At 43.5% G+C, this 24,243-nt stretch overlaps 2 protein-coding genes across 5 annotated transcripts in view; one reads left to right on the forward strand and one right to left on the reverse strand.

Moving 5' to 3' along the window:
* Window positions 1–8,936, forward strand: part of OCLN (occludin) — a 30,257-nt gene extending 21,321 nt beyond the window's left edge. For both annotated transcript variants that reach the window (XM_081881207.1, XM_081881208.1), the window contains exons 6-9: window positions 699–893; window positions 2,722–2,893; window positions 4,878–4,919; window positions 6,321–8,936. In XM_081881207.1, coding sequence (XP_081737333.1) covers window positions 699–893; window positions 2,722–2,893; window positions 4,878–4,919; window positions 6,321–6,422 — 511 coding nt within the window. In that variant the 3' untranslated portion in view covers window positions 6,423–8,936. The remainder of the gene's footprint in view (window positions 1–698; window positions 894–2,721; window positions 2,894–4,877; window positions 4,920–6,320) is intronic.
* An 8,694-nt stretch (window positions 8,937–17,630) lies between these two features.
* ANAPC2 (anaphase promoting complex subunit 2) lies at window positions 17,631–22,069 on the reverse strand. 3 transcript variants are annotated; one of them, XM_081880883.1, is made up of 2 exons: window positions 19,737–22,069; window positions 17,631–19,463 (listed from the first exon to the last, which is right to left on the reverse strand). In XM_081880883.1, exon 1 carries the CDS (start codon window positions 22,010–22,012, stop codon window positions 19,754–19,756), a length of 2,259 nt encoding a protein of 752 aa, XP_081737009.1. In that variant the 5' UTR covers window positions 22,013–22,069; the 3' UTR covers window positions 17,631–19,463; window positions 19,737–19,753. The 3 variants fall into 3 exon arrangements, with proteins under 3 accessions (XP_081737009.1, XP_081737008.1, XP_081737010.1); XM_081880882.1 differs by having other exon boundaries at window positions 19,392–19,602; XM_081880884.1 differs by lacking the exon at window positions 17,631–19,463 and adding an exon at window positions 19,593–19,620.
* Window positions 22,070–24,243: the final 2,174 nt, after the last annotated feature.

The following is a 24,243-nucleotide window of genomic DNA, read 5'->3' on the forward strand; positions in this document are numbered from 1 at the left end:
AATTTTAATTATGTGAGCCAAGTTGAGAGGGGTTTTCAATATCAAAAAAGACATGACAAAAAACAGAAGATGATGAGGGAAACTAAGGCAGGATATATATCTGGTAGTTTCACTTGCACATACTGAGGTTTGCTTACAGAAGGATCTGAGGACTGTTGTGTGTGTGCCAAAGGAAACAATAATTAATATCATTTTGTCTTAGATTCTTGAAATCAACTGTTTTCTGTAAATGACAGGGAGATTAAATGTGTACAACTTGCAAAAGGTTGGGATACTTAAAGTTAAGGAACAGTCAAGCAAATGTGTCCAACATTTTATTTCATTAAGTTCAGTGTGTGGGTCCCTTTTGTTCCTATTTTAATCATTAGTTTACTAAAGCTGAACAGTAGATCTGAGCCCTTAGAATTACAGGGGTTACTCTGATTAACATTTCTAGAGAAGGGTACCAGCTTGTGCTACAGAGCAGAAAGTATCTGGCATGACTTTGCTGACTTTGTTGCGTGCTGCATTAGTCTACCTGACTTCGTACAACAGCTCTTAGACAATAATGTCATTTTGTGTGATGAAGAAAATAATTTTAACATTGGGAAGCCTAGCATTGACAACCAGCAGTCTTTATTTTGTCTCTTTTAATATCTGCTCAGTATATTGCTGCTTTGGCATGAAACTGGAAATGAATTGTTCTTGTTTTGTAACAGGATACCTGAAGTGAATTTAACAAAGAGCCCAATGCCACCTCAGTATGCCAACACTAGCAGTTACAATGGGTCAGCTAAGGAGCCAGCACAAAAAGGAAGAGCAGGAAGAGCAAAGAGAACCTACACTGACAACTATGATGCAGATTACACCACTGGAGGAGAGTCTTGTGATGAACTGGAGGAGGACTGGGACAGGTATGGAGAATTCCATAAAACTTGGGCATTGGTACCATGTTAATGGCAGCCGGGTTGTAGAGCATCAGTACAGAGAACCCCATTTATTCTAACTCAAGTTGCTGTAGGTTACCACGAGGGTTTAACAGGTTGTGTATGTTATGAAGGACACTGGGATACAGTCTTGTACCAACACACTCTCTCTAGGTTTTCACTAGCATAAATGGAAACTGGATATGAAATTCAGAAGTTGATGTCACCTACTTGTTAGTGAAAAGCTAGTATTTCAGCAGGGAAAATATAAGTGCAGTGCCTTTCCTACTACAGATGGAAGCATCACTGTGTTTGAATACAAGTATTTTACATGAATGTGATGGATTGAAAAATCAGTTGCTGTAGCTTTTGTGTATTACCTACCTATTAAGGTGTCAATCTTGTATGTTAGGGCAGAGCAGGAAAATGAAGGGAGGTGCAGGCAGATGTCATATTTTGGAACATTATTAGCCTCTGAAAACTGTCTGCTGAAACTGACTCATCCTGAGCTGCTGCTTGTATGCATACCTGGGAGGTCTCTGTTTTTAGAATCTGGTCACAAGAATGTAAGATTTCAGAAATGGCTCTTCCTGTGTTTCAGTGATATGATTCAGTTGGTTAAAAGTTCTTGGATCACTGCTTAAATAGGTAAAAACTGACCAGCAATTAAATAAATATACCTCACTCTAATCAGATAGTAACATAGTTTGTGAAATACTTGATTTGTCCCTTAACAGACCTTTTTGTAAGTAAAACTTATAGTAACCAATTTTCAAAATAAGAGGTACAAATGAAATGCACTCCAGCTACCCTTTATGTAACCTGAGTTAGAAACTCAAGTGTGTTATGCGTAACTATAGCAACTCATGCAGTCAGCCAAGATAATGAAGTATGAAGGAAAGCTTGCATTGCTTGTTAAGTAGACAGTGACCTTTCCATGCATGTAACCCAATCAATGTGCAAAAAACATATTATGTGGAATGCATATTTGTGTGTGTGTGTGTGTGTGAGAGAGAGAGAGAGAGAGAGCGCGCGCGCGTGGGGGAGAGAGAGAGAGAGAGAGATTTCCTTGGATAACCATATGTACATAGAAGGAAGATGGAGCCCAAAATAGTGGTAATAATTTCTAGAAACTGAAGTCTTGTTGAAGGAAAGTTGCAAATGGTCTACCACCATGACTTTATATGGGATTGTTATTCAGTATAAAAATGATAACAATATGCATACCATAGGCACGTTGGTACGTTGCCTGTCTGGTTCTTTCATTTCATGACTGCAAAAAATAGGAAGTGTTCAGTGAAATACCTGTGTAGTCCATTTGATCAAATCAGGTTATATAGCATGTCAATGTTCATTTCAAAAATATGCTGTGATATTGTTTGTTAAATTACATTTTTAACACAAGTGTTGCAATATTCTGCAGAAACCGTTGACATGAAGTAACTTTCTGGGACTGAGAATTCTCCTTGGGAAAACAAACATGATAGTTGTATTTTTCAATTTATTAACATGTTTCTTTTGCACAGGCTAATGTTTAGTGCAGTGAAAACTTTACTCTTTAAAGGTGTGGAAATGTACTTCTTTATTATTGCGTTGGTTCATCTTTGTACAAGGCTCCTATAGGCATTTGCCAGTTCTAGTAAAGAATGCAGATCTAAATTCTACATTTTCATGCTTTGACCAAAGCACAAAACTGAAAGATTAATTTGCATCATAGGTATCCTTTCCCTATAAACAAATGCTAAATCAGCAAGTCTCTCTGCAACTGCCCACTTCATTTCTTCAAACACTGTCATTTAAATCACTCTTCATCCAGGGAATATCCACCTGTATCATCCGATCAACAAAGGCAAGGATACAAGCGAGATTTTGATGCAGGTCTACAAGAATACAAGCGGTTGCAAGCAGAGCTTGATGAAATCAGCAGAGAAATTTCTCGTCTTGATAAAGAATTGGATGACTACCCTGAAGACAGTGAAGAATATAGGGTAATTTCATTCATTGAAATATATTACGATATGAGAGTATTGCTTTAGTGGTACATACACCTTTTGCCTCTTGAGAGAATTTTTGACATTAGAATGATGTCTGCATCTGCACATGTGCTGTAATATGCGCTAAATTCGCTTGCATCCCATCTCCCAGAACTACAGTCTAGCTATGGCTGTGCAGAGTGGGATAGCCCTCCAGATGTTGTCAGATTCCAACTCCCATCAACCCCACCCAGCATGGATGATGGGCATTGCATTGGACATCATATTTCTCATGCAGAAGGACCCGGGTTCCATCCTTGGCATCTCCACTTAAAACATTCTTAAGCAATAGGTCAGGGAAGGAGCTCTTAACTTGAAGAGTCACTGCAAAGAGCAAAAGATTGGTGAAGTGACTCAGTGGTGTTTTGGTGAAGGCAAATTTGTAATTTTTTATGGCTCTTCTTTGTTTTTTTGAAATGTGGCTTTAGATCGGGAACCTTTTTCAGCCGTGGGCTGGTCCACTGTCCCTCAGACCATATATGTATTTTTTTTGGGGGGGGGGGAAATGAACGAATTCCTATGCCCCACAAATAACCCAGAGATGCATTTTAAATAAAAGGACACATTCTACTCATGTAAAAACACGCTGATTCCCAGACTGTCTGCGGGCCAGATTGAGAAGGCGATTGGACTGCCCCCAAGCCTTAGGTTGCCTACCCCTGCTTTAGATGTTGAGCACAATATAAGTAGCCTATGGACAACTATTAGTAGTCCCGTATGCTTTCCCCTAAAAAAAATCACAAGCTATTAAAGTCTGTGATACTGTAATTAAAAAGGAACCAGGAAAGAAACACCTAAACTCCTAATGATCAATGCAGTGTTTGTTGAAACCAACTCTAACCGTAGGCTTCCCTTAGGCTAGGTAGCTGGAAGCAGTTTTCCCTTTCTGAAGAAAGTATGTTGCTCTTTGACCTGAAAAGACAGATATATAATTTACTGTAATGTAGAAAGCAGTCCTTAATACTAATACTGACTGGGACTCAAATGCCTGTAGCTTTAGAGGAAGTAACATGCTTGATAAAGGAGCTTTCTAACCTACTTCATCCAACAAGAATCCCAAGTGTTGTGGGAGTTAGCAACGTGGAAAGTATTTAATGTTGGTGACCTCTGAGGAAGACTTAATGGGCCTGACGGCACAATGTTTGCTGCTTCCTTCCCCCCCCCCCCCCGGAATGATCTGAGTCAGCTTTTGAGTGAATACACTGATGATATAATGGGATATTTTTCTCTGTCTCCTTTCCTGCTGCTTGTTGCTCAATCCCCTTTTCTAGCCTCTTTAGCACTGCTTAAAGATAGAGACTCTGGCCCTTGTCAGCGGTCAATTAGTCTAGACTCCTACAGTGGCTATCAGCTAGCTTCCTAGAAACCACTCCTTATTTAGGCTGAGTTAAACCATTACTCCATCCATCCCAGTGTTGTCATCTTTGATTGCTGGTGGGTTATGGGGGTTATAGGAAATGAGGAAGCTGCATTAAAAAGTCAGACCATTTGTCTATCTGAGTATTACCATTCCTAGGCTTCAGACACGAGTCTTTGCAAGCTTTACTTGGAGGTGTTGGGGATTGAACCTGGGACTTTCTGCATGCAAAGCCCGTAGGTTATCACTGAACTATGCCTCTCCTTCCCCACTCCCAAATAGTGTGTGGTCTCCAGTCCATATTTGTGAAGGATTGGAGTAGATAGGAATTCCTCAAACAGATGCCTATGCTTGCAGGCTTTCCATAGGCATCTGTTTGAGAAAAGAATGGTGGCCAAGATGGGCCTTTGGCCTGATCCAGCCAGGCTCTCCTTATGTTCCTGCAACTGTTCTTGTCACCAATAAAGATATTGGTTTAATAGTTAAATATTTATGCATGCATCATAACGAAGGCTGCCTCCATTCTGCTTTTGATCTTTGCTAATGTTTGTGATATCTAATTTGAGTTATTTTTACTTGTAGTCTGCTGCTGAAGAATACAACCGACTGAAGGATATAAAGGCAGTAAGTAGTTTACTTAAGTAATCTCTGCATAAACCAAGATACCTCCTGTTGCAGCAGGCTGTGTAACCCACTTTGAAAGAAGTATGGCTAGATTGTCTATTTTTGCAGACTTTGAGTGGCTGCTTCCTGAAACCTGTTGCAATTGTTGTTGTTTTCTAAAAAGCTTGTGGTGTTTATTCAAAAACACTAGTCACTGTAGTATCCCACTGTTGTTGATTTTTGTTCTTCACCAGTTTGGACCTAACTCATTGAACACATGTGCAACATGATGGGGCTAGAAGTGTCCCAGATGTGTTGCAGTAATCCTTGGCCACGGAACATGTAGACTTCAATTGTGACTTAGTTCTTGTTGAACAAGTTGCCAAGTTAACATAGCCTGGATGACTCTGGCCCAGGTGATTTCTATCTAGGAGAGGGTGCAGTTGGCACACCAGCCTCAGCTGATGAAAGGGTTTCTGTGCCACCAGTACCACTTTAGCCGCCAGTGGAAAAGTTGGATCTACGGATTCTATCACTGAATCTACAGGTGAGGGGGCCAGGCAGCCTCTGGTGGGCAAGATGAAACCAAGTTTTCCTCTGAACACTGGAGCTATGGAAGAGAGAGGATGAATCACACCCCAGAGTTTGGCAGAAGGCTAAGATCTGTTTTGGCTTTATACTGTCCAGGTACAAGCTCATAGCCATAGCAATCCTCTGCCTCCCAGCTCCAGCTCCTAAGAATTTGGCTCAGACCTGATGAGTGTTCCAAAATTCAGACCACTTTTCAGGTTGCAGAGGCACAGCAAGGGAAGGCTAAGGTTGGGCTTGCTTCTGTCCCTGCTAAATACAGAGCCAAATTATGTTCAGTCTCTAGCTGTTTGGGGTGTTTCCCTCCCTGCACCAATATTGGACAGAATCTAATGTTGGGTGTGTTCACCATATGAATTCTTACTGTTAAAGCGGTAGCCTGCTTTTCAACCTGTTGTCTTTGAACTGTTCTGTCTCTTTTAAAACAGAAGCACAGCTATTGGTCTGCCATACATGTTCCCTCCGTTTATTCCCCCCCCCCTTTAAACAAATTTTCATTGGTTTTTAAACAAATACAATAACCATTAAACTCTTATCTAGCAGTACATCTAAGGGTGCTTGTTTTATGCATTGTCTTTAGACATTTACACATTCAAAATTCAAACTTACGTGTTCCTTCAGTTTTGAACAGAAGCACATGAGGTCATATCCCTCGGTGATTATTCTGCAAATTCACTGTTTTAAGGACTTCATAAACTATTGAGAGCTTCAGAATAGGCTCATTTGTCTCTTCTGATAGTGATCACTTTGAATGAATAAGACAGTATATTCTAGCGTTTTTGTGATGAAATCTGATTTGCTTCATTTGTTAATAGTTTTCATTCTGTGTTTTAGTCAGCAGACTATAAGAACCGCAAAGCCCACTGCAAGGTACTAAAGAGCAAACTGTCGCACATCAAGAGGATGGTCAGTGATTATGACAGACGAAAATCATAACAAGAAGAAAGAAAGAAAGTCTGGTTGCTTAAATATGTTAATTTTCATAAAGGTGGGACATGATTGTGTTGGACCACAGATAATGACAGGGCAATATTTTCACCAATACAACACTTGTGCCATGTTTACTATGAAGTATGAAATTGAGCACTCAGTATATGAGACCTCTTATTGTTTCACTGAGTCAAGGAATTTCACCACTCATCACATCAGGTTCATCCGTTTTAACATGTAGTGGGCATCTTCCTGTCCTTTGTCTGCAATGACTCATCCTCCATTCACCTCTGTATGTCGCATCTTATTTTTAAAAGCAGTTGAGAAATATCCCCCCCCCCCAAAAAAATCTTGTGCCCCCCCCCATAATCCAGTCCTCCCTTTCTTAAAGATTTATTGCCACATTGTATCCTTCTAAATGCCATTCATAGTGTGGTCTGGGTGCTTCTTTCAAAAGGTACGTTTCTTCATTATTTTGTTTTCGAAACATAGCAACCAATTTTCCTTGTAAATGTCAAAATATTAAGAATTGTATTTTTTAGGTGCAGCCAGTGTTGATCATTCTGTATGGTATCATCAATGTCAATGTGAAACTAAATGTAAATATATCTATTATTTTTTTAAAATAACCATTTGTATTGTAGGGAATGTTTTCATTGTACAAATGTAGCTTTGAGTAGCAGTGTTTTGACTCTTGAATATCTTCTGTGGATTGACTTTTGAGTTGTATCTGAGTATGTAAAAAAAGGATCGACTACAGCTAGCCTGGTTCTTCTAAGTTGCCAAAGTCCGGACCACTCTGCAGTGAAACAGTTTTGCCATAGCCAAAGAAGAATGGAAACCAAAGTAGAAACCGATCATTTTATAAACATGTGGGTGCTCCTTTTTGAATGTTATGTTTAACAAAAGCACCGTCACTTAGGAATACCCAGTGAAAATCCAAATGAATTGTATACTTACTGAGATCCAGTGCTCTCTTAGGTCAGTTCTTGGCACACTCCACGCATGCTGTAGCGCTAATGCAATAGCCATCAGTTTTCCAAGATTTGTATTGCCCCCCTTTCCCAAAGCGAAACATCATCTGAAGTAGCAAACAAGCCATTGTTAACATTAACTGCACCTTGTCAGTTTAGATAACATGACAAGCTGTGGCTAAGTCTCCCAGCTCCACTTCACACTTGTGCTGGTGACTGGCAAGTGGGGGCATTTGAGATGAAGACTTTGCTGCATAAGTTCTCATTATGCTAAACTATGGTTTAGCTTGACATCTGAACCAGGAAACGGGTTCCATGAGATTAAGCTACTAATCTATATTGGCATAGCAAGGCTAAAGTTTAACACTTGTTTTCTTTTTGAGGCATATTTCTCACATTATTTTGATATATTCATGCTAGGTTAATCACTTTTTTAGTCAAACCAAAATACAACAAAAAAGTGTGTATGCTTCCTGTTTTGTGACATTTTTGACATAATAACGGATAATACAAATTTTTGCATTTTTCTTGTGGGCAGACTTATTTACTTATCTCTTTGCTACAGTTACCGTAGCTCAGTTTTAAACACGGCAGACTCACACCCTGCGTGCATTTAACTTGTGTGAATACAGCTTTATGTGCCCGGCAGCCAGTCAACTGACATCACACAAATTAAATGCACACAAGGCAGAGAGCTGTTAGGCTCTCAGATTTGCTTACTGGGCTTTGGAAGACTGTCACAAGGGTTCTGGAGGCCTCCTCAAGATCTTGTTGGGACTTTGTGAGATCCCAGAGCCTGCTAAGCAAGGCTTAAAAGCTCTCTGCCTTACATGGGGGACAAGGCCCACTTGGCACACCAGCTTCAGAAGAAGGGGGGGGGGTGATCACGCCGGGGGTTGTTCAGGGATTGTTCTGACTATATGCTGTTTTGGCTTTATAAATGTAACCCCTTGAGCAACTTGCGAGTCTACTGTAGTTGCATTGTCAATAACAGCACAATATTATCCATGTCTGCTAGTGGAATATAGATGCTTTCTGCATTCCATGATAATTAAATATGGCAGTTCTTTGTTCAGAAAAGGCCACAGTTGTAGTTGGCCATTCTGCAGCTCTGGCTGTGCTGTAGCTGTGCAGCCCTGAAGATTCAAGCAGGGCTTGCACTGCTTTTGGGGAAAATATATTTGCCTGAAAGCACCCCCTATACATCCTAGACTCTAGATCAGGAATAGGCAAACTCGGCCCTCCAGATGTTTTGGGACTACACCTCCCATCACCCCTAGCTAATAGGACTAGTGGTCGGGGATGATGGGAGTTGTAGTCCCAAAACATCTGGAGGGCCGAGTTTGCCTGTGCCTGCTCTAGATAACGGACAATGTTCATAAGGATTTTAATGGACTGAATAAAGAAAAACAAATTCCTTGAATTTGGCAAAAGAATGGAAAGTGTGCTTTTAATTTGTCTTAATTGGAACATAACAACTGTGTATGTAATGGCTGATTTGTATTTTTGTTATATGGTGTCAATAAAATAATGTGCTTAATACTAATTCCCTAACCTTTATTGCATGCTCTGTTGCTAAGGGTTTTTTTGGGGGGTGGGGGTAAAGTATGTTATTGGATGAGAGGCCGGGTCTTCCGGAGGCGGCGCGAAGGGTAATGGCTGCCCTTTCCTAACCGTGAAGGGAGCTCCGTTCGAGAAAGGGTCGTCCGCTACGGCGAAAGCGGAGACCCACAACGGAAACCCGCAGGCGGCAGAAGCCTGCGGTCCTGGGACCCGGCGGGCGCCAGTAGCGGCCCCCAAAACGCTGAAGGAACCCCGTAAGGGGCTCCGGATCGCGGAGGAGGCTGCGGCGCTGAGGGTCGTTCCGCAATCGGCGGAGTGAAGCCGCGTAGCTGTTGCCAGTGAGCGCTGACCTTTCTTCCTGAAATTTTTGCTTTGAAAACAACAACCCGTGAGTAAATAATTGACTGTATGCAATTTGGAACCTTAAAGCATTAAATTTGGCTGAAAGCGGAGTGACGAAAAACAGGAAGTCCGTCTTCCGCTCCCGTTGAACTTGAACGCAAAGAGCTGGAGGAGTGGAGGCAAAGAGAGACTTTTTAAACTATTTGATCTGAGCACCCATTGAACTTTATCTTAAGTGGAATAACAATTTCATGTACTGGACTTTATGAATTTTAGCTGCATGGGGAGATCTTTCTTCTTTTGGAGCTACATTTTAACTAAAAACCCCAGGTGCTGGAGCTGCCTGAGAAACTGAGCTGTCAGTTTGCAGTTTGCAGTTTGGATACTTTGAATCTGAACTTTGAAACAATCTGAGAGAGTTTGAACTTGCTACTTTGAGGCATTTGGACTACTAGTTTGCACCATCAGAAACACTGTTGCTGTATTAAACCCTAACTCTGCTGAAAAATTTTTTTATGAAAAATGTTGGTCTGAAATTAAGAGAGACTTGGATAGTTGGACAAAATTGAAGCTTTCTTTGTTAGGCCGAATTGCTGCTATTAAGATGAATGTATTGCCAAAAATGCTGTTTTTGTTTCAAACATTACAGATTGTGGACAAAACGGAGTGCCTCCGGAAGTGGCAGAAAGATATATCTAAATTTGTCTTGCAGGGCAAAAAGCCCAGAATTAAGTTTAAGATATTAACAGATGCGAAAGAAAGAGGGGGCTTTGCCCTGCCAGACTTAAAGTTGTACTATGAAGCCGCAGCTTTTTGCTGGCTAAAAGACTGGCTACTTCTCGAAGACACTGACGTGTTGGACCTGGAAGGTTTTAACAATGCTTTTGGTTGGCATGCATATTTATGGTATGACAAAGTTAAGATCAATAAGGCCTTCAAGAACCATATTGTCAGGAAAGCAGTGTTTAATGTCTGGACAAAATATAAAGACTTATTGGAAAATAAAACTCCAAGGTGGCTTTCACCTCTGGAGGCTAAGGCCCGAAAAAGAGCCAATATGGAGGCCAAATGGCCAAAATATTGGGAAATATTAGAAAAAGATGGAGACAATTGGAAATTGCAGAGTTTGGAGAAAATGAAGGATAAGGTGCGAGACTGGTTACATTATGCTCAGATTAAAGAAGTTTTTAAAAATGACAAAAAGTTAGGGTTCCAGGTGGAGAAATCGAAGTTAGAAACAGAATTGTTAGAACCAAAGACCAAGGTATTATCTAGAATGTATAACTTGCTGCTAAAGTGGAATACACAAGACGAAATGGTTAAATCGGCTATGATAAAATGGGCACAGGACATTGGGCATAACATTATGTTTGAGGACTGGGAAAGGTTGTGGACCACTGGGCTGAACTTCACCGCATGTAATGCTCTGAAGGAAAATGTAATGAAAATGATATATAGATGGTACATGACCCCAGTTAAACTTGCCAAAATATACCATTCGTCTGATAATAAATGTTGGAAATGTAAAGAAAATGAAGGAACATTCTTTCACCTCTGGTGGACATGCCCTAAGGTGAAGGTCTTCTGGGAAATGATATATAATGAGCTGAAAAAGGTATTTAAGTATACCTTCACAAAGAAACCAGAGGCCTTCCTTCTGGGCATTGTCGGCCAGAAGGTGTTAAAGAAGGATCGAACATTTTTCATGTATGCAACAACGGCAGCAAGGATTCTCATCGCAAAAAACTGGAAAACTCAAGATCTACCCACACTGGAAGAGTGGCAGATGCAGCTGATGGACTATATGCAACTGGCCGAGATGACCGGCAGAATCCGTGATCTGGGAGAAGAGAAGTTGGAGGAAGACTGGGAGAAATTCAAGATGTATCTACAAAAACATTGTAATTTGGTTGAATGTTAAGAAGGATGCTAGATTATAAAAAACTGGTCACCACTAAACTAGATTTAAATTTGATGATAAGTGAGACTAAAGAAAATATAAAATTTTTTGGAAGAAGCGCTAGATTATATGTGAATGAGTGGACATGAGATTGTAAACAAGTTGATAATTTGTTTGGAAAAAATTTTTTTTTTAACGATGTAAATGGGAGCGGGAGACGTGAGGGAGTCCAAAGAAGTGATGAAATTGTTGTGAAAGAAGTAAGACTGTTTATTATGTGTGCATTTATATTTAAAAACCTTAATAAATATTTATATTAAAAAAAAAAAGTATGTTATTGGATGCACATGATGAAGTGGACTATTAATCCACAAAAGCTTGTGCTACAAATAGGTGTGTTAGTCTAAAGGAATCGCAGGAGCCTTTCTATAGAGTAACAACAGAATATCCTATTGTGTTAAGAACCTAGGGACATGCCTTATGGGAGCAGAGCATGGATTTAAGCAAAGGGCCATTGCACCTCATCTCTGCCTGGCAACTAGTGCACACCATTCCCAAAGGGATCGTTCAACTGGTGGTTTTTAATGGTTGAGAGGGGCAAGTTCATACACAGCATTTAACAGGGTGAAGCAATAAAATATAGCTTTCCTTTAAACACGCATAACGATACACATTGTCTATGAACTGCAAGAATGGGTGCCCAGAAAAGTTTCCATGAGCAGCAATGATTTAATGAAACTCCAGCTATCCTTGAATGATGCTAATTATGTGGGTCTGTCTCTGGTCTAGTTTCAGATCAGAGTCCAGTGGGTCTCATTGTAAATTATGCCCATGATGTCTCCAAAATAAAATGAACATTCTAAAAAATAATAATGAACAGCTGGTCAGTTATTGTTTTAATAAAGCATGTAGCATTTTCCATTATGGCTATGCTCTGCAACCTGTTCAACCAGTCTTTGTGACATTTAGGAGTCTAGCAATCAGATAAAGTACTTATTACTAATAATTTTAGAACAATATTTTTTTACATTATGAAATCTCTGCCACATATGAAAATACTACTACAGCCCTTCCAATGTATTTTTTTTTTAATAAATATTTATTAAGGTTTTTAAATATAAATGCACACATAATAAACAATCTTACTTCTTTCACAACAATTTCATCACTTCTTTGGGCTCCCTCACGTCTCCCGCTCCCATTTACATCGTTAAAAAAAATTTTCCAAACAAATTATCAACTTGTTTACAATCTCATGTCCACTCACACATATAATCTAGCGCTTCTTCCAAAAAGTTTTATATTTTCTTTAGTCTCACTTATCATCAAATTTAAATCTAGTTTAGTGGTGACCAGTTTTTTATAATCTAGCATCCTTCTTAACATTCAACCAAATTACAATGTTTTTGTAAATACATCTTAAATTTCTCCCAGTCTTCCTCCAACTTCTCTTCTCCCAGCAGCCCTTCCAATGTAAGCCCTGATCTGTGCTCTCATGTGTGGGAGTGGGGAGGTCAAGTACCATCCAGACAATACTGAAAATTATTTTCACAATTTAAGACATACTGAAAATACCCTGTCTTAGTTCTGGTTGTTGAATATTGGACCTGGTGGGGCTGCTTGACAACCAGAGGTCATGTTCAGGTTCTTTCTGTCCTCCTTGCAAAGATACTGGACACTTAAGCATTTCAATTATACAAATACTTAGCCCCTAATGAAGCCCAAAGTCTTTGGTTCAGAAGGGGCCCCTGCTGTCACAGTCACTTTTTTGTTGAGAGGGAAAAAATGTGCCCTCCACCTGTTCTGATTTCTGCCTTCTCTTTTGCAAAGAAACAGTAGGCACTTAAACACTACAGCTGCATAAATGCTTAGATATGTGCTACCTTTGTTCTGAAGGAATTTATGCTATCACAATTTTTAGTGTGGGTTCATGCAACAATAACCACATTACTCAGAAGTAAACTACACTTAATGGGGATTGCTCCTTGATACATATGTACAAGATTGCACTATGTGGCTATCTGCTGTGAATGCTTCAGAAATAAATGGCGCAAGCATGTACAGAGTGCACTGGTCTTGCCGGTAAGGATTCCACAGCAGACTGACTTCATAGAAAGAGTACATCCTACCATCACCACAGTATTGACAACAATAAAGTTTTGTAATCACTAAACATGCTCTGGTCCATGGGGCCACGAAGAGTCGGACACGACTAAACGACTAAACAACAACAACAATCACTACACCCAGTGTGGTGTAGTGGTTAAGAGCGGTAGTCTCGTAATCTGGGGAACCGGGTTCGCGTCTCCGCTCCTCCACATGCCTCCACTCACCTCACAGAGTGTTTGTTGTGGGGGAGGAAGGGAAAGGAGAATGTTAGCCGCTTTGAGACTCCTTCGGGTAGTGATAAAGCGGGATATCAAATCCAAACTCCTCTTCTTCTTCTGAACAGTTTGCATAAATGGGATTAACCCAGTCCCCTCTGCCCAGTTCATAACAGGAAGCAACTTCTCGCTTAAAACAAAACAAAAAATGCATGTCTCAGGCAAGATTGCAAACAAACCTACAATTCCCAACATGCACCTGTATCAAGTTGACAGGCTCACAGCATCCGTGGTTGGTCAAAAGAAACATGTCTCAGCATTCCTTTGAAGAAAGCATCAGCAAAATCAACTTTGAAATTCCATCAGCCTTTAGTACAGGTTTTATACTTGATTCTCAGTTAAGCTGTTGAACGAGGTTGTCTGAAGATTTGGAGCTATCAGTACTGTATGTTCATGCCATCCAGCTCCATTTCTTTTCATCTCATTCAGCTGAGGCTGTAGCCTTGCTGAACCAGCATTTTGGATTTTAAATTGACTGGATGAGGATGGATACATTGAAGCGGAGTTCTGATAAGATAGAGAGAGCTATCCAAACCATTCTGGTTGGGGTATCACTTATGATGGATCAGCTGTGAAATTTGTGGTTGCTACGAGACCCGGCATTGTCAATGGAGACTTGAGTGCCTTCTGTGGTTGATATGAAGCACCTTTCAACAACTTCAGATGGTTTTCCAGCCCTGACCCCCTCATGAGAAGAGAGAGTCTGGTCCTAGTCATTCATGCTCTGGTAACCTCCAGATTAGACTACGGCCTGCAATGAATTCCACAGGAGACTGTGTTGTCAGATGATGATGATGTTGTTTATTCATGTCCGACTCTTCGTGACCCCATGGACCAGAGCACGCCAGGCACTCCTGTCAGATACTGTACTTTAATTAGTCCAAAACAGCTGTTAAGTTCTAACTGAAACTGGCTATATCTTGTCACTCTAAACAACGCCACAGGCTATTGGAACTAACCTTGAACAACCTGGGACCTGAGTCTTTTAAAGAAGTGCCTTCTTCCACGTGAGCCTATCTGAGTTGAATTCACCATTTGAAATAATTATTTGAGGTTTTTCTCCACTGAAGGCAGATGGTGATCAGAGAGGGCACCTTTGCAGTGGTGGCACCTCATGGAAAATACTATTCTCTGGAGTAAAATAACCTCTGTGTCGTTTTCAGCACCAGGTGAAGACCATTTTATTTGCACTGGCTTCCCAGCATGTTGAGTAGCTGGTTTTAATCGCTCTACTGTGTTTTATATAGTTGTTTTGTTCTTGTATGTTTTTTTGATCCTCTGAAAACTTGATAGCTGAGGCCGGGCCTTTTTGTAGTGTCAATATGGGAGTGGTTACTGAGGCTTTGCAGCTATTTCTTGAACGTTGAGAGTCTTTTCGGGAGCAGTTAACCCTTGAGTTAAAGCTTTCTCTAAAATGGGATTGAGTTAATCCAGAGGACAGGTCTATGAAAGGTAATTGACCATAATAGCTCAGTTGACCCTCCAAGTTCAGGGGGAATGTATTTCTGTCAGTTGCTGGAGAACAGACAAGCCTGTAGGCATCCCTTAAGTATTTGTTGCACTAGACTGGTCTTGGCAGGGCGGTTTTATATGGTCTTCCATTATTGCTGACTTCAGCCCACACAGCATCCTGCCAACAGACCCATGGAGTCAGGTGTGTGTTTTCCTGGAGAGGTGGAGAAGCTGAGTACAAGCTCTTTCAAAACAGACTTTAGAAAGAATGACCTAGTTGAGAGAGGATGGCCTGGCATCCTTGGTTGTCCTATATCAATCATGACGTGAAGCACAGCCACATTTCCTCCTTAGACAAAGAGGTTCAAGATATTAAAAGAAGGTGGTGAGAGAAAATAGAGGCAAAGCCTACATTCTCTTAATCAGCATTAATTATCTTTGACCCAAAATACACTGGACATCTTGTAATGTGGATGTTCAATGAAGCAACAGCAAAAACTGTTTATTATTATTGCACTTCAGCTTCATTAATGATTGTGCTGCAGCTCCATCAATTCAAATGTTTACATCATCACAACATATGGAACAGGACGTCCCTATTTTCGTTGGAGACATGTTGGAGGGTATGCAACCCTTTGTCAGGAGTCCAATCCCTGGCTTGATAACACAGTGAGAGTAGTTAATTAAAAAGGATTATTTATTGTCAAAACATACAGATAACTGGACGGCTCTAACACAGCCTCCACCATCATCAATCATGATGACCCTTCTGAAAACTGCTTCCAGCGAGACCAGAAGCAACTGAACTTTCACTTTTGTCTTTTGTTTCACTTCCTATATTGCAGCCCTCCCATTCATGGAGGGGGTCAGCTCCCTCCTCTTCCCCAGTCTCTGAGAGACTGTCTCTTAACTCTTTCTCACCTATTTGTGCTTCCAGTGAGCTGTAACTGTGTTCTAGCTTGCTCTCAGCTACAGTGGTACCTCGGGATGCGAACGGGATCTGTTCCAGTGCCCCATTCGCATCCCGAACAGAACGTAAGACGTGATAGTGCATCTGCGCGTGCGCGGCTCGCGTTTCGCTGCTTCCGCACATGCACGTGACGTCATTTTGACTGTCTGCGCATGCGCGAGTGGCAAAACCCGGAAGTAACACACTCCATTACTTCCGGGTTGCCGCGGAGCGCAACCCGAAAGCGCTCAACCTGAAGCGTATTTATCCTTAGGTATGACTATATTCCCTTATCAGCCGGCATTCCAAGGGGTGGGGGAGTTGGCACTAGCCATGCTCATCCTGCATGGCAGTTAACCCTCTCTGTTCCTGACTGCTTCCTTCAATTGTCAGCAATCATTCTCTGGGAGCTGGCTGCAAACCATCCCTGGGGGCTGGCTCATTCATGACACCCTTCCCCATTGTTTAACATTGTCTTTCAGTATTGTCTAGCTCAGACAATACTGAACTAGATGACCATTGGACTTTATTTGGTATCAAGCAGCTTCCTTTGTGCCTAAGAGGAAACAATTATGATAATACACTTCTTTAATAATAATAATTTATTATTATTAAATTATTTATTATTATTAAATAATAATAATAATTTATTATTATTTAAGCTCTTACACGATCACTTTCATTTATAATCTTGACTTAAACATATTTTGTGTTACAAATTGTACTAAGAATATGGAAATATTTGGTCTGGCCTCTCCTGTGAGAAGGATTTCAATTAGGAGAAAAGAGGTAACACATGCAGTCCTCACCCAGTTTCAGGCTGAATCGAGCGAAGGAGGGTAAGGGTGTGGAGTCAGGAATTGCACTGAAGTATTTCATCAATATTTCATATTTCATTTTGATTTAACATTCGTCAGTTCCAGTTGTGACATAATAAATGATGATGCAAAATGTTCTTTGTCTTTGCAGGGAGGAATATGGTATCTGCAGAATCTGAAGCAGTGCTCAGTATCAAAACTATGCAAACAAACATATTATGACAGGCACTGTCTCTGTTTAGTTTCTGGTGCCTGGTTAAAACCATCTTATTCCAGGAGGCCTTTGCATCATGGATGCTTCTCCAATGTTCTAAAACAGGGGTAGGCAACCTAAGGCCCATGGCCCACAAGTGGCCCACAGGGGTCATTTAACCGGCCCCCAAGCCACCCCCCAACCGAGCAGCCTGCTCGGCGAGTCCCCACACACTGTGCTAAAACGACACAGCATGGCGCAGGGACTCGCTTCCGCGGTGCCAGAAATCACGTCTACACATGCTCAGATGCCGAAAATCGCATCTGCATAGACGGAAACGCTGGAAATTGCGGCTGCGTGCGCTCACGCACGAGCTCGATCCGGCCCACAGAGGGATCTCTACTGGAGTAAACCAGCCCAGGCAAGGTAAACCTTGCCGACGTCGCCCTGTTCTAAAACATTCTCATTTTCTTGTTGAGATGTTGGATATTTAAATTTCTAAAGTTTAATTTTTTTGCAGTTTAATTATGTTTTTATTTTGGAAATATTGTGGTTTTTTCATTGTAAGCTGCTTTGAGAACGAGATGGTGAAAAGATGGATATAATTTTTCAAAATAAATAAACTGCAGGGTGTTAATCTTAAAACAAACACCGCACATTTTAATTGCACATAACAACTGTAAGGGTAATACCATGCTTGCAAATAAATGTTGTTGAGAAAATGTAAATTATCAGCTATTAATTAACGTAGGGAAAATATTTTCAAGCCTTAAAAAAAAGGTAAAGGACCCTTGACAGTTAAGTCCAGTTGCGAACGACTCTGGGGTTGCAGCACTCATCTCGCTTTACTAGCCGAGGGAGCTGATGTTTGTCCGCAGACAGTTTTTCCAGGTCATGTGGCCAGCATGACTAAGCTTCTGGTGAAACCAGAGCAACACAGAAATGCTGTTTACCTTCCCGCCGGAGCGGTACCTATTTATCTACTTGCACTTTGACGTGCTTTCGAACTGCTAGGTTGGCGGGAGCAGGGACCGAGCAACGGGAGCTCACTCTGTCACGGGGATTCGAACTGCCAACCTTCCAATCAGCAAGCCCAAGGCTCAGTGGTTTACATCACAGCACTTGTTGTTTAGTCGTTTAATCGTGTCCGACTCTTCGTGACCCCATGGACCAGAGCATGCCAGGCACTCTTGTCTTCTAGTTCTAACTAAATACCTTCACCCAGCACATTGTTGTTGAAATAAAATGTTTTATGTGAATGTAATTTAAATGATCAGTTTTATAGTGTGTACTTAGTCCTCTATTAAAACTAAACCTTTTTGGAACAACAGATTATAGCCAGGTGTTCTGAAAGAAAACAAATGATATTTCAAATAGGTCACAGTGCATGTTGAAATGAATGGAAGCAGCAGCAAGCTTACTGGATGGTTCCCCAAAACTTTCAACTACAGTATTTCCTAATTTCTACAGAAGAATCAGGTGGAGGTTGACATGTTTCAAACTTGACGTTTTATATTGAAAAATGGGTGTTTCCATATTGTAGCAATATTAGGCAATTTTTGTGGTTTTTTAAATAAAAAAAATCGGATATAATTAATTGGATAGTTTGATTTGTGTGTGTGATATCTAGAGCCCAAAACCTAAAACCTGAAGTGTAAGAGGGCTATTTATTTATTTATTTTAAAGATCTAAAAGCAAATAATGCAAAATTTCCATGAAATATAATAATTTAAACAGCAGTCAAAAACATCTAGAGTCTATAAAACCACATAAATTATTAAAATAGTTTAACTTTTTCAAAATACAAATCAAGAACTGCTTGATGGGTCCTGGGCTGTTATACCTCTTTTTAACCAGCTAACATGGGCTGACTGGGTGACCTTTGAAATTATTCTGTTCATAAAAACTAGACTAAAATTGCCACAGATGCAAATGTTTTAACAACCAAAGTGTTTATAATTTGGTCACAGAGCTGTCTTTTGAAGTCTTACTATTTTAAAAAAGAACTAAAAACTACCTGGTTTTACTTCCTTCCTTCCTTTGTTTTAGAACAGGCTTGCGTGTATCCATTTTTCCCTTGAGAACATGACTATTGATCTTCATGTTATGATTGTGGGTTTCTGTCATGTGATGTAGCAAAGCATTTTGTTTGGATATGCAAGTAGACATGTTCAGCTGTTGGGCAACTGAAGGTATCGGGAAATGCACTCTCATTTGGCAGGTTTCTACTTGAAAGTTATGAGCACATATGGGGGTTGGTTTTTTTGACATCTTATGGTGATGGATGTGATATTTGTCCACATTGTGTTTAGTCATTCAACAAAGAACTGCAGTCTCCAGAGAGAGATGGAGGAAAGCCTTTTTGTGCCCAGATATGTTTTGTGCCAAATATATGAGGGGTTTTTTTTTGCGAACAAATAGCTTTATTGCGTGGGAACCGTAGCACCCCCAAACGGATGGCGCCCGGTGGATCTCTCGCACCCAGCGGATCTCTCACACCTGGCGCTTCAGTTCCCGGCCTTGGGGAAAAAACCCAGGCGCAGTGCTTGCGAACCAATATCTTTATTGTGTGGGAACCGTAGCGCCCCCAAACGGATGGCGCCCGGTGGATCTCTCGCACCCAGCGGATCTCTCACACCCAGCAATTCGGTTCCCGGGGGGGGGAAAACCAGGTGCTTTGTTGCAAACAAATAGCTTTATTGCGTGGGAACCGTAGCGTCCCCAAACGGACATCACCCAGTGGACCTCTCGCACCCGGTACTTCAGTTCCCGGCCTTGGGCAAGCGGTAGACGCCGCCGCAATAGACCAGCTGCTCGTCCTGGACCTTCTTCTGGAGGAAGATCTGGAGCTCCCGCAAGTCGATCTCGCTGACCATGGGACCCGTCATGACGAAGATCTTCAGCATGCTGTGGATCCGCTCGAGGGGCAGGCTCTCCAGGTTGGTCAGCATGGCCTGGATGTAGGTCCAGAAAACCTGGAGCTCCCCCTCCTTCTGGTCGGCCTGGGAGGCCATGGCAGAGTCGCCCTCCTCGTCGCTCTCCACCAGCACCACCTTCTCGGGCGCCTCCTTGGGCGCCTCCTCCACCACCGCGAAGGTGCCAGGCGCCTCTTCGCGCAGCACCCCCTGCTGGAGCCAGAGGGCCAGCTTGCGGCGCAGGAGGGCCGGGGGGCAGTGGAGGGCCGCGCTCAGCTCCTCCAGGGTCCAGGTGCCCTTGTCCTGGAAGTGGAGAATGATGGCCGCCTGGGCCGGGGTGACGGACAGGGAGAGCGTCCTATCGGCGAGCTCCACCTCCAGGCAGACCGCCCCCAAGTGGTGCTTCCAGCTCAGAGTCCGCATGGCCTTGAGCTTCTCGTACTTCCGGGCATAGTCCTCCATGGCGGCCTTGATCTCGGCCGGCAGCTCCAGCTTCTCCTCCTTGAGGGGCGGCCAAAACTCGCTGGAAATGATGGCGGCCGCCAGCCGGAAGGGGGGCCTCTGGCCTTCCGGAAGCTTCTGCTCCTCGTCCCGGATGTGGGCGTTGATCCGGCGCGAGTCAGCCATGTCCTTCAGCATCACCTCACAGTAGAGCATCTGGGTTTCCCCAAAGCGCAGCTTGAGCAGCTCGACATTGCGGATTTCCCTCTCGGCGCTGTAGTTCAGCTGGTGGAGCAGGCGGTCGGCCAGCAGGGTGCGGTATTCGTTGATGAAGAGGTCCTTGCTGCCGTAGATGCTGACCAGCAGAGTGATGATGTCCGCCGAGCGGCGCTTCGCGGCGGGCTTTCCGGCTGGGTGGGCGTCGACCGGGTCAGGCATCCAGTCCTCCGGCTGGGCGCCGGCCTCCTCGTCGCTCTCCTGCCCGTTGTCCAGGGCGACAGGATCCGCTCGGGAGAGCTCGTGCGCCAGGTCGCCCGATCCCTCGCCCGTCAGGCCAGCCACGATCTGCCGCACGGTGTCCTCGCGGGTCCTCAGGTACTTGCGGATGGGCTCCCCAGCCACCTGCAGGATGACCATCGAGGGGTCCAGCTGGCGCAGGGCCTTGATGGCGCAGATGTAGAGGGTGATGATGTCCGAGGTGTTGACCCCGGGATGGAGGAGTCGCATCTCCAGGGCGCTTTTCAGGGAGGTCAGGAGGTGCTGGCGCTGGTTGGTCCTCTCTAGGCAGAACTTGAGGTCCTCTATGGCCGGCTTGGAGTCGGGGAAATCTCGGATGATGCCAAAGAGCTCCTCGATCCGCATGGCGGTGTAGAGGCGGTAGAAGAACCTCTGGACATGGCAGCGCCAGCGCCGCAGGGGGGCGGCCTCAGCCCCGCCCTCCCGCCGGAAGACCCAGCCAACCCAGCCAATCACGCGCTCGAGCCATTCCTGGAAGTCGGGGAGGAAGGAGCGCTCGAACTCGCCCCGGCAGGTGCCCTCCAGGCGCTCGGCGATCATGCGGTGGAGGATGTCGGTCACGGCGGGCGTGCTGATTCGCTCGAGGAGGCGGAGGCGGTGCAGGACGCTGTTCAGCTCCTCAAAGCGCGCTACGGTTCCCTCCTCCTCGCCGCTACCTGCCGGTGCTACATTTCCCGCCATGTAGACCCGGAAGCTGCGCCCGTAGAGGTCGCCCAGTGCCTCCTGAAACGCCCCCGGCGGCGCCAGAAAAACCACGGCACGCAGCAGGGTGTCGAGGTTCCCGCGCAGGCGCCCAGTGGCGCCGGTGCCAGGCGCCCACTCCTCCAGCAGGGCGGCGCCACGCAGGTAGGGCGCCAGGCGCTCCTCCAGCCAGCGGAAGGCCTCCAGCAGGGAATGGGCGTGCTGCGGTTCACCGGGCGCCGGCGCCGCGCGCCTCCAGAACTCGGGGCCCAGGCGGGACTGGAGGTCCGTCTGGAGGACCTCGAGGAACCAGTCTTCCAGGGCGCCCTGCAGGCCGTGGTGGCGGAGGGCGGCCCAGGCCGGGCGCAGGTCGGGGGGGGAGTCGTAGCGCGGCGGCGCCTCCATCCCCAGGGCTTCGGGCGGCACCAGGCCGGTGCTGAGCGCGCTCCAGGCCGCCGACAGTTCCATTTCGCGTCCGAATGCGGCGGCGGCGACCCGGAGGAGGACTAGGCCCCGCCTCCGCGCATGCGCGGACCGGCGACGACGGCAAATGACGTCCGACGCGCGACGTGACGCCGCCAAATAGATGTTTTGACACTGAATTCCAGAATGAGATAATAAGCAAGAAACTACAATGCAGGAAAAAAGCAGATATTATAAAAGTTTTTTTGGGGGGGGCAGTTAGTGCCTGCCTTCTTTAATGTTTGACTGGGACAAAAAGAAAGAAAATGGATCAATAAATTATATTTATATAAACCAGGATATTTTTTGTTTGTAGTTCAGTAAACTGTTATGAAATGTCATGGCCTTTGGCTAGCACAATAAACTTATTGTTGATGATAGGCTTATACCATTTTTGAGCCATCTTGTTTTATTAATTTAAACCAGGACATTTTTTTTAACAATAAAAAGGCTAAAAGTGAGAACCCACCCTATCTCTTATTTGTTAAAGCAATGCTCTGTTACAGAGTCTGTTCACCTGTGATTAGTGACTCTCTTGTCCTTGGGAAATTGAAAGCTAGCAACACCTTTTTTGGGAAAAGGTGATCCCAGTCTCTGACGATGTGATGAGTTTCAGGAAAGTCCAAAATGATTAGGAAAAGCACATTTGGGATTTCTGTTGATGGAAGCTGGAGATGCTAATATTTTGATTTATAATTTGGTTGAATTGTGAATGGTTTTATATTTTAACTGATTTTTATTATTAGCCGCCTTGAATTTATTCGGAAAACTAGACGAGATAGAAGTTTTTAAAAACAGACTATCAATAAATTGGAGTAGAGAAGTGAGCTGAGCAGATATATACTTGATTAAGTATACTTAATTAATATAAGGCTTAATTTGTACCAGTTTCTTTTTAGGAGGGAGGAACAGTTGCCCTCCAAATGTTGCTGGACCACAACTCCCTTCAGCTCTAGCAAGCACTGCCAATGTCAATGGATGATGGGAGTTGTAGTTCAGCAACATCCAGCGGTCCAAAGGGCCCCCTCTTGACTTAAAGAGAAACTGGCTCCAAGGTTCCCCACACCTGCTTTAAGCAATGCATAGTTCTGAACCAGCTGGCCAGTGGAACATTGGAAGCTGCTTTATAATGAATCAGATCAATGGTCCATTAAGCTCAGCTTAGTCTGACTGGGAGCAGCTCCACAGGTTTTCAGGCAGCTCTACCTGGAGATGCTGAGTTGAACCTGTGATTTCTACATGCTCTGCTAAAGCAGACCTTCCAAGTGTCCCTGTTTTCCAGGGATGTCCTTGATTTAGAGAAGCCGTCCAGGTTTCTGATTTGATCTTGGAATGTCCCACTTTTCCTTAGGATGTTCCTATTTCATTGGAGAAATGTTGGAGAGTATGGTTATCCGACTCATGAGCTGTCTGAAGGCAATCCTGTATAGGGAAGGTTTTTTGTGTTTTGTTTTTTTTAAGTTTAATGTTTTATTATGTTTTTATACATATGTTGGAAGCTGCCCACAGTGGCTGTGGAAACCCAGTTCGATGTGTCGGGTATAAATACAGTAGTATAATTATCATTATGGAATGGGACCTTCCTATTTTTATCGGAGAAATGTTGGAGCGTCTCTAAAATTTTAGTCTCTAAAATACAGTACCTACTGGATGACGAGGAAGGCTATCCAGGTCACAAGGCATGGTCTGCAACACTGTAGACACTACAGGTAGGCTTAAACCGCAGCGTTAGCAAAAGAGAAGCATCTCTGCGTCTCTCTGGACTGGAGGAAGTAATAGCTGTCCATAGCAGCTGCACCAGTTTATTCCCACGCCCCTTCCAAGACAAAAGGGCAGCGAAGAGAGGAGTCTTATTTCACCTGAACCGTTCATTATTTTAAAGAGTTTCTAAACGTTTAAAAATAGTCCTGCCCATTTAGAGTTCGAGAGTCCCCACATTGGGGGCAGGGACATGAAAGAAGAAACTGAGAAACTTCCTTATGACATAAGCTTTTGAACACAAAGAGTCCTTTTTCAGCCCCACAGGGCTTTGTTGTTTTTGCTGCGACGCAAAGTGTGGGTTTTAATTGCTGCCAGAAGCTGAGGCTGCGTCACCCATAGCAGCAGAAACATACTTTTCCCCCCTACATCTATGTCAGTCACCCTGCTCTTTTCTTCTTCTAATCTTTCTCTGCAACAAGCTCTTTGCACGGCGGAACTCTTCTTCTTAATATTTGCGCTGCCACCGGAATGTTTAA

Source organism: Podarcis erhardii (genome assembly GCF_964252035.2).
Source record: "Podarcis erhardii genome assembly, chromosome: 11".
Lineage (NCBI taxonomy): Eukaryota > Metazoa > Chordata > Lepidosauria > Squamata > Lacertidae > Podarcis > Podarcis erhardii.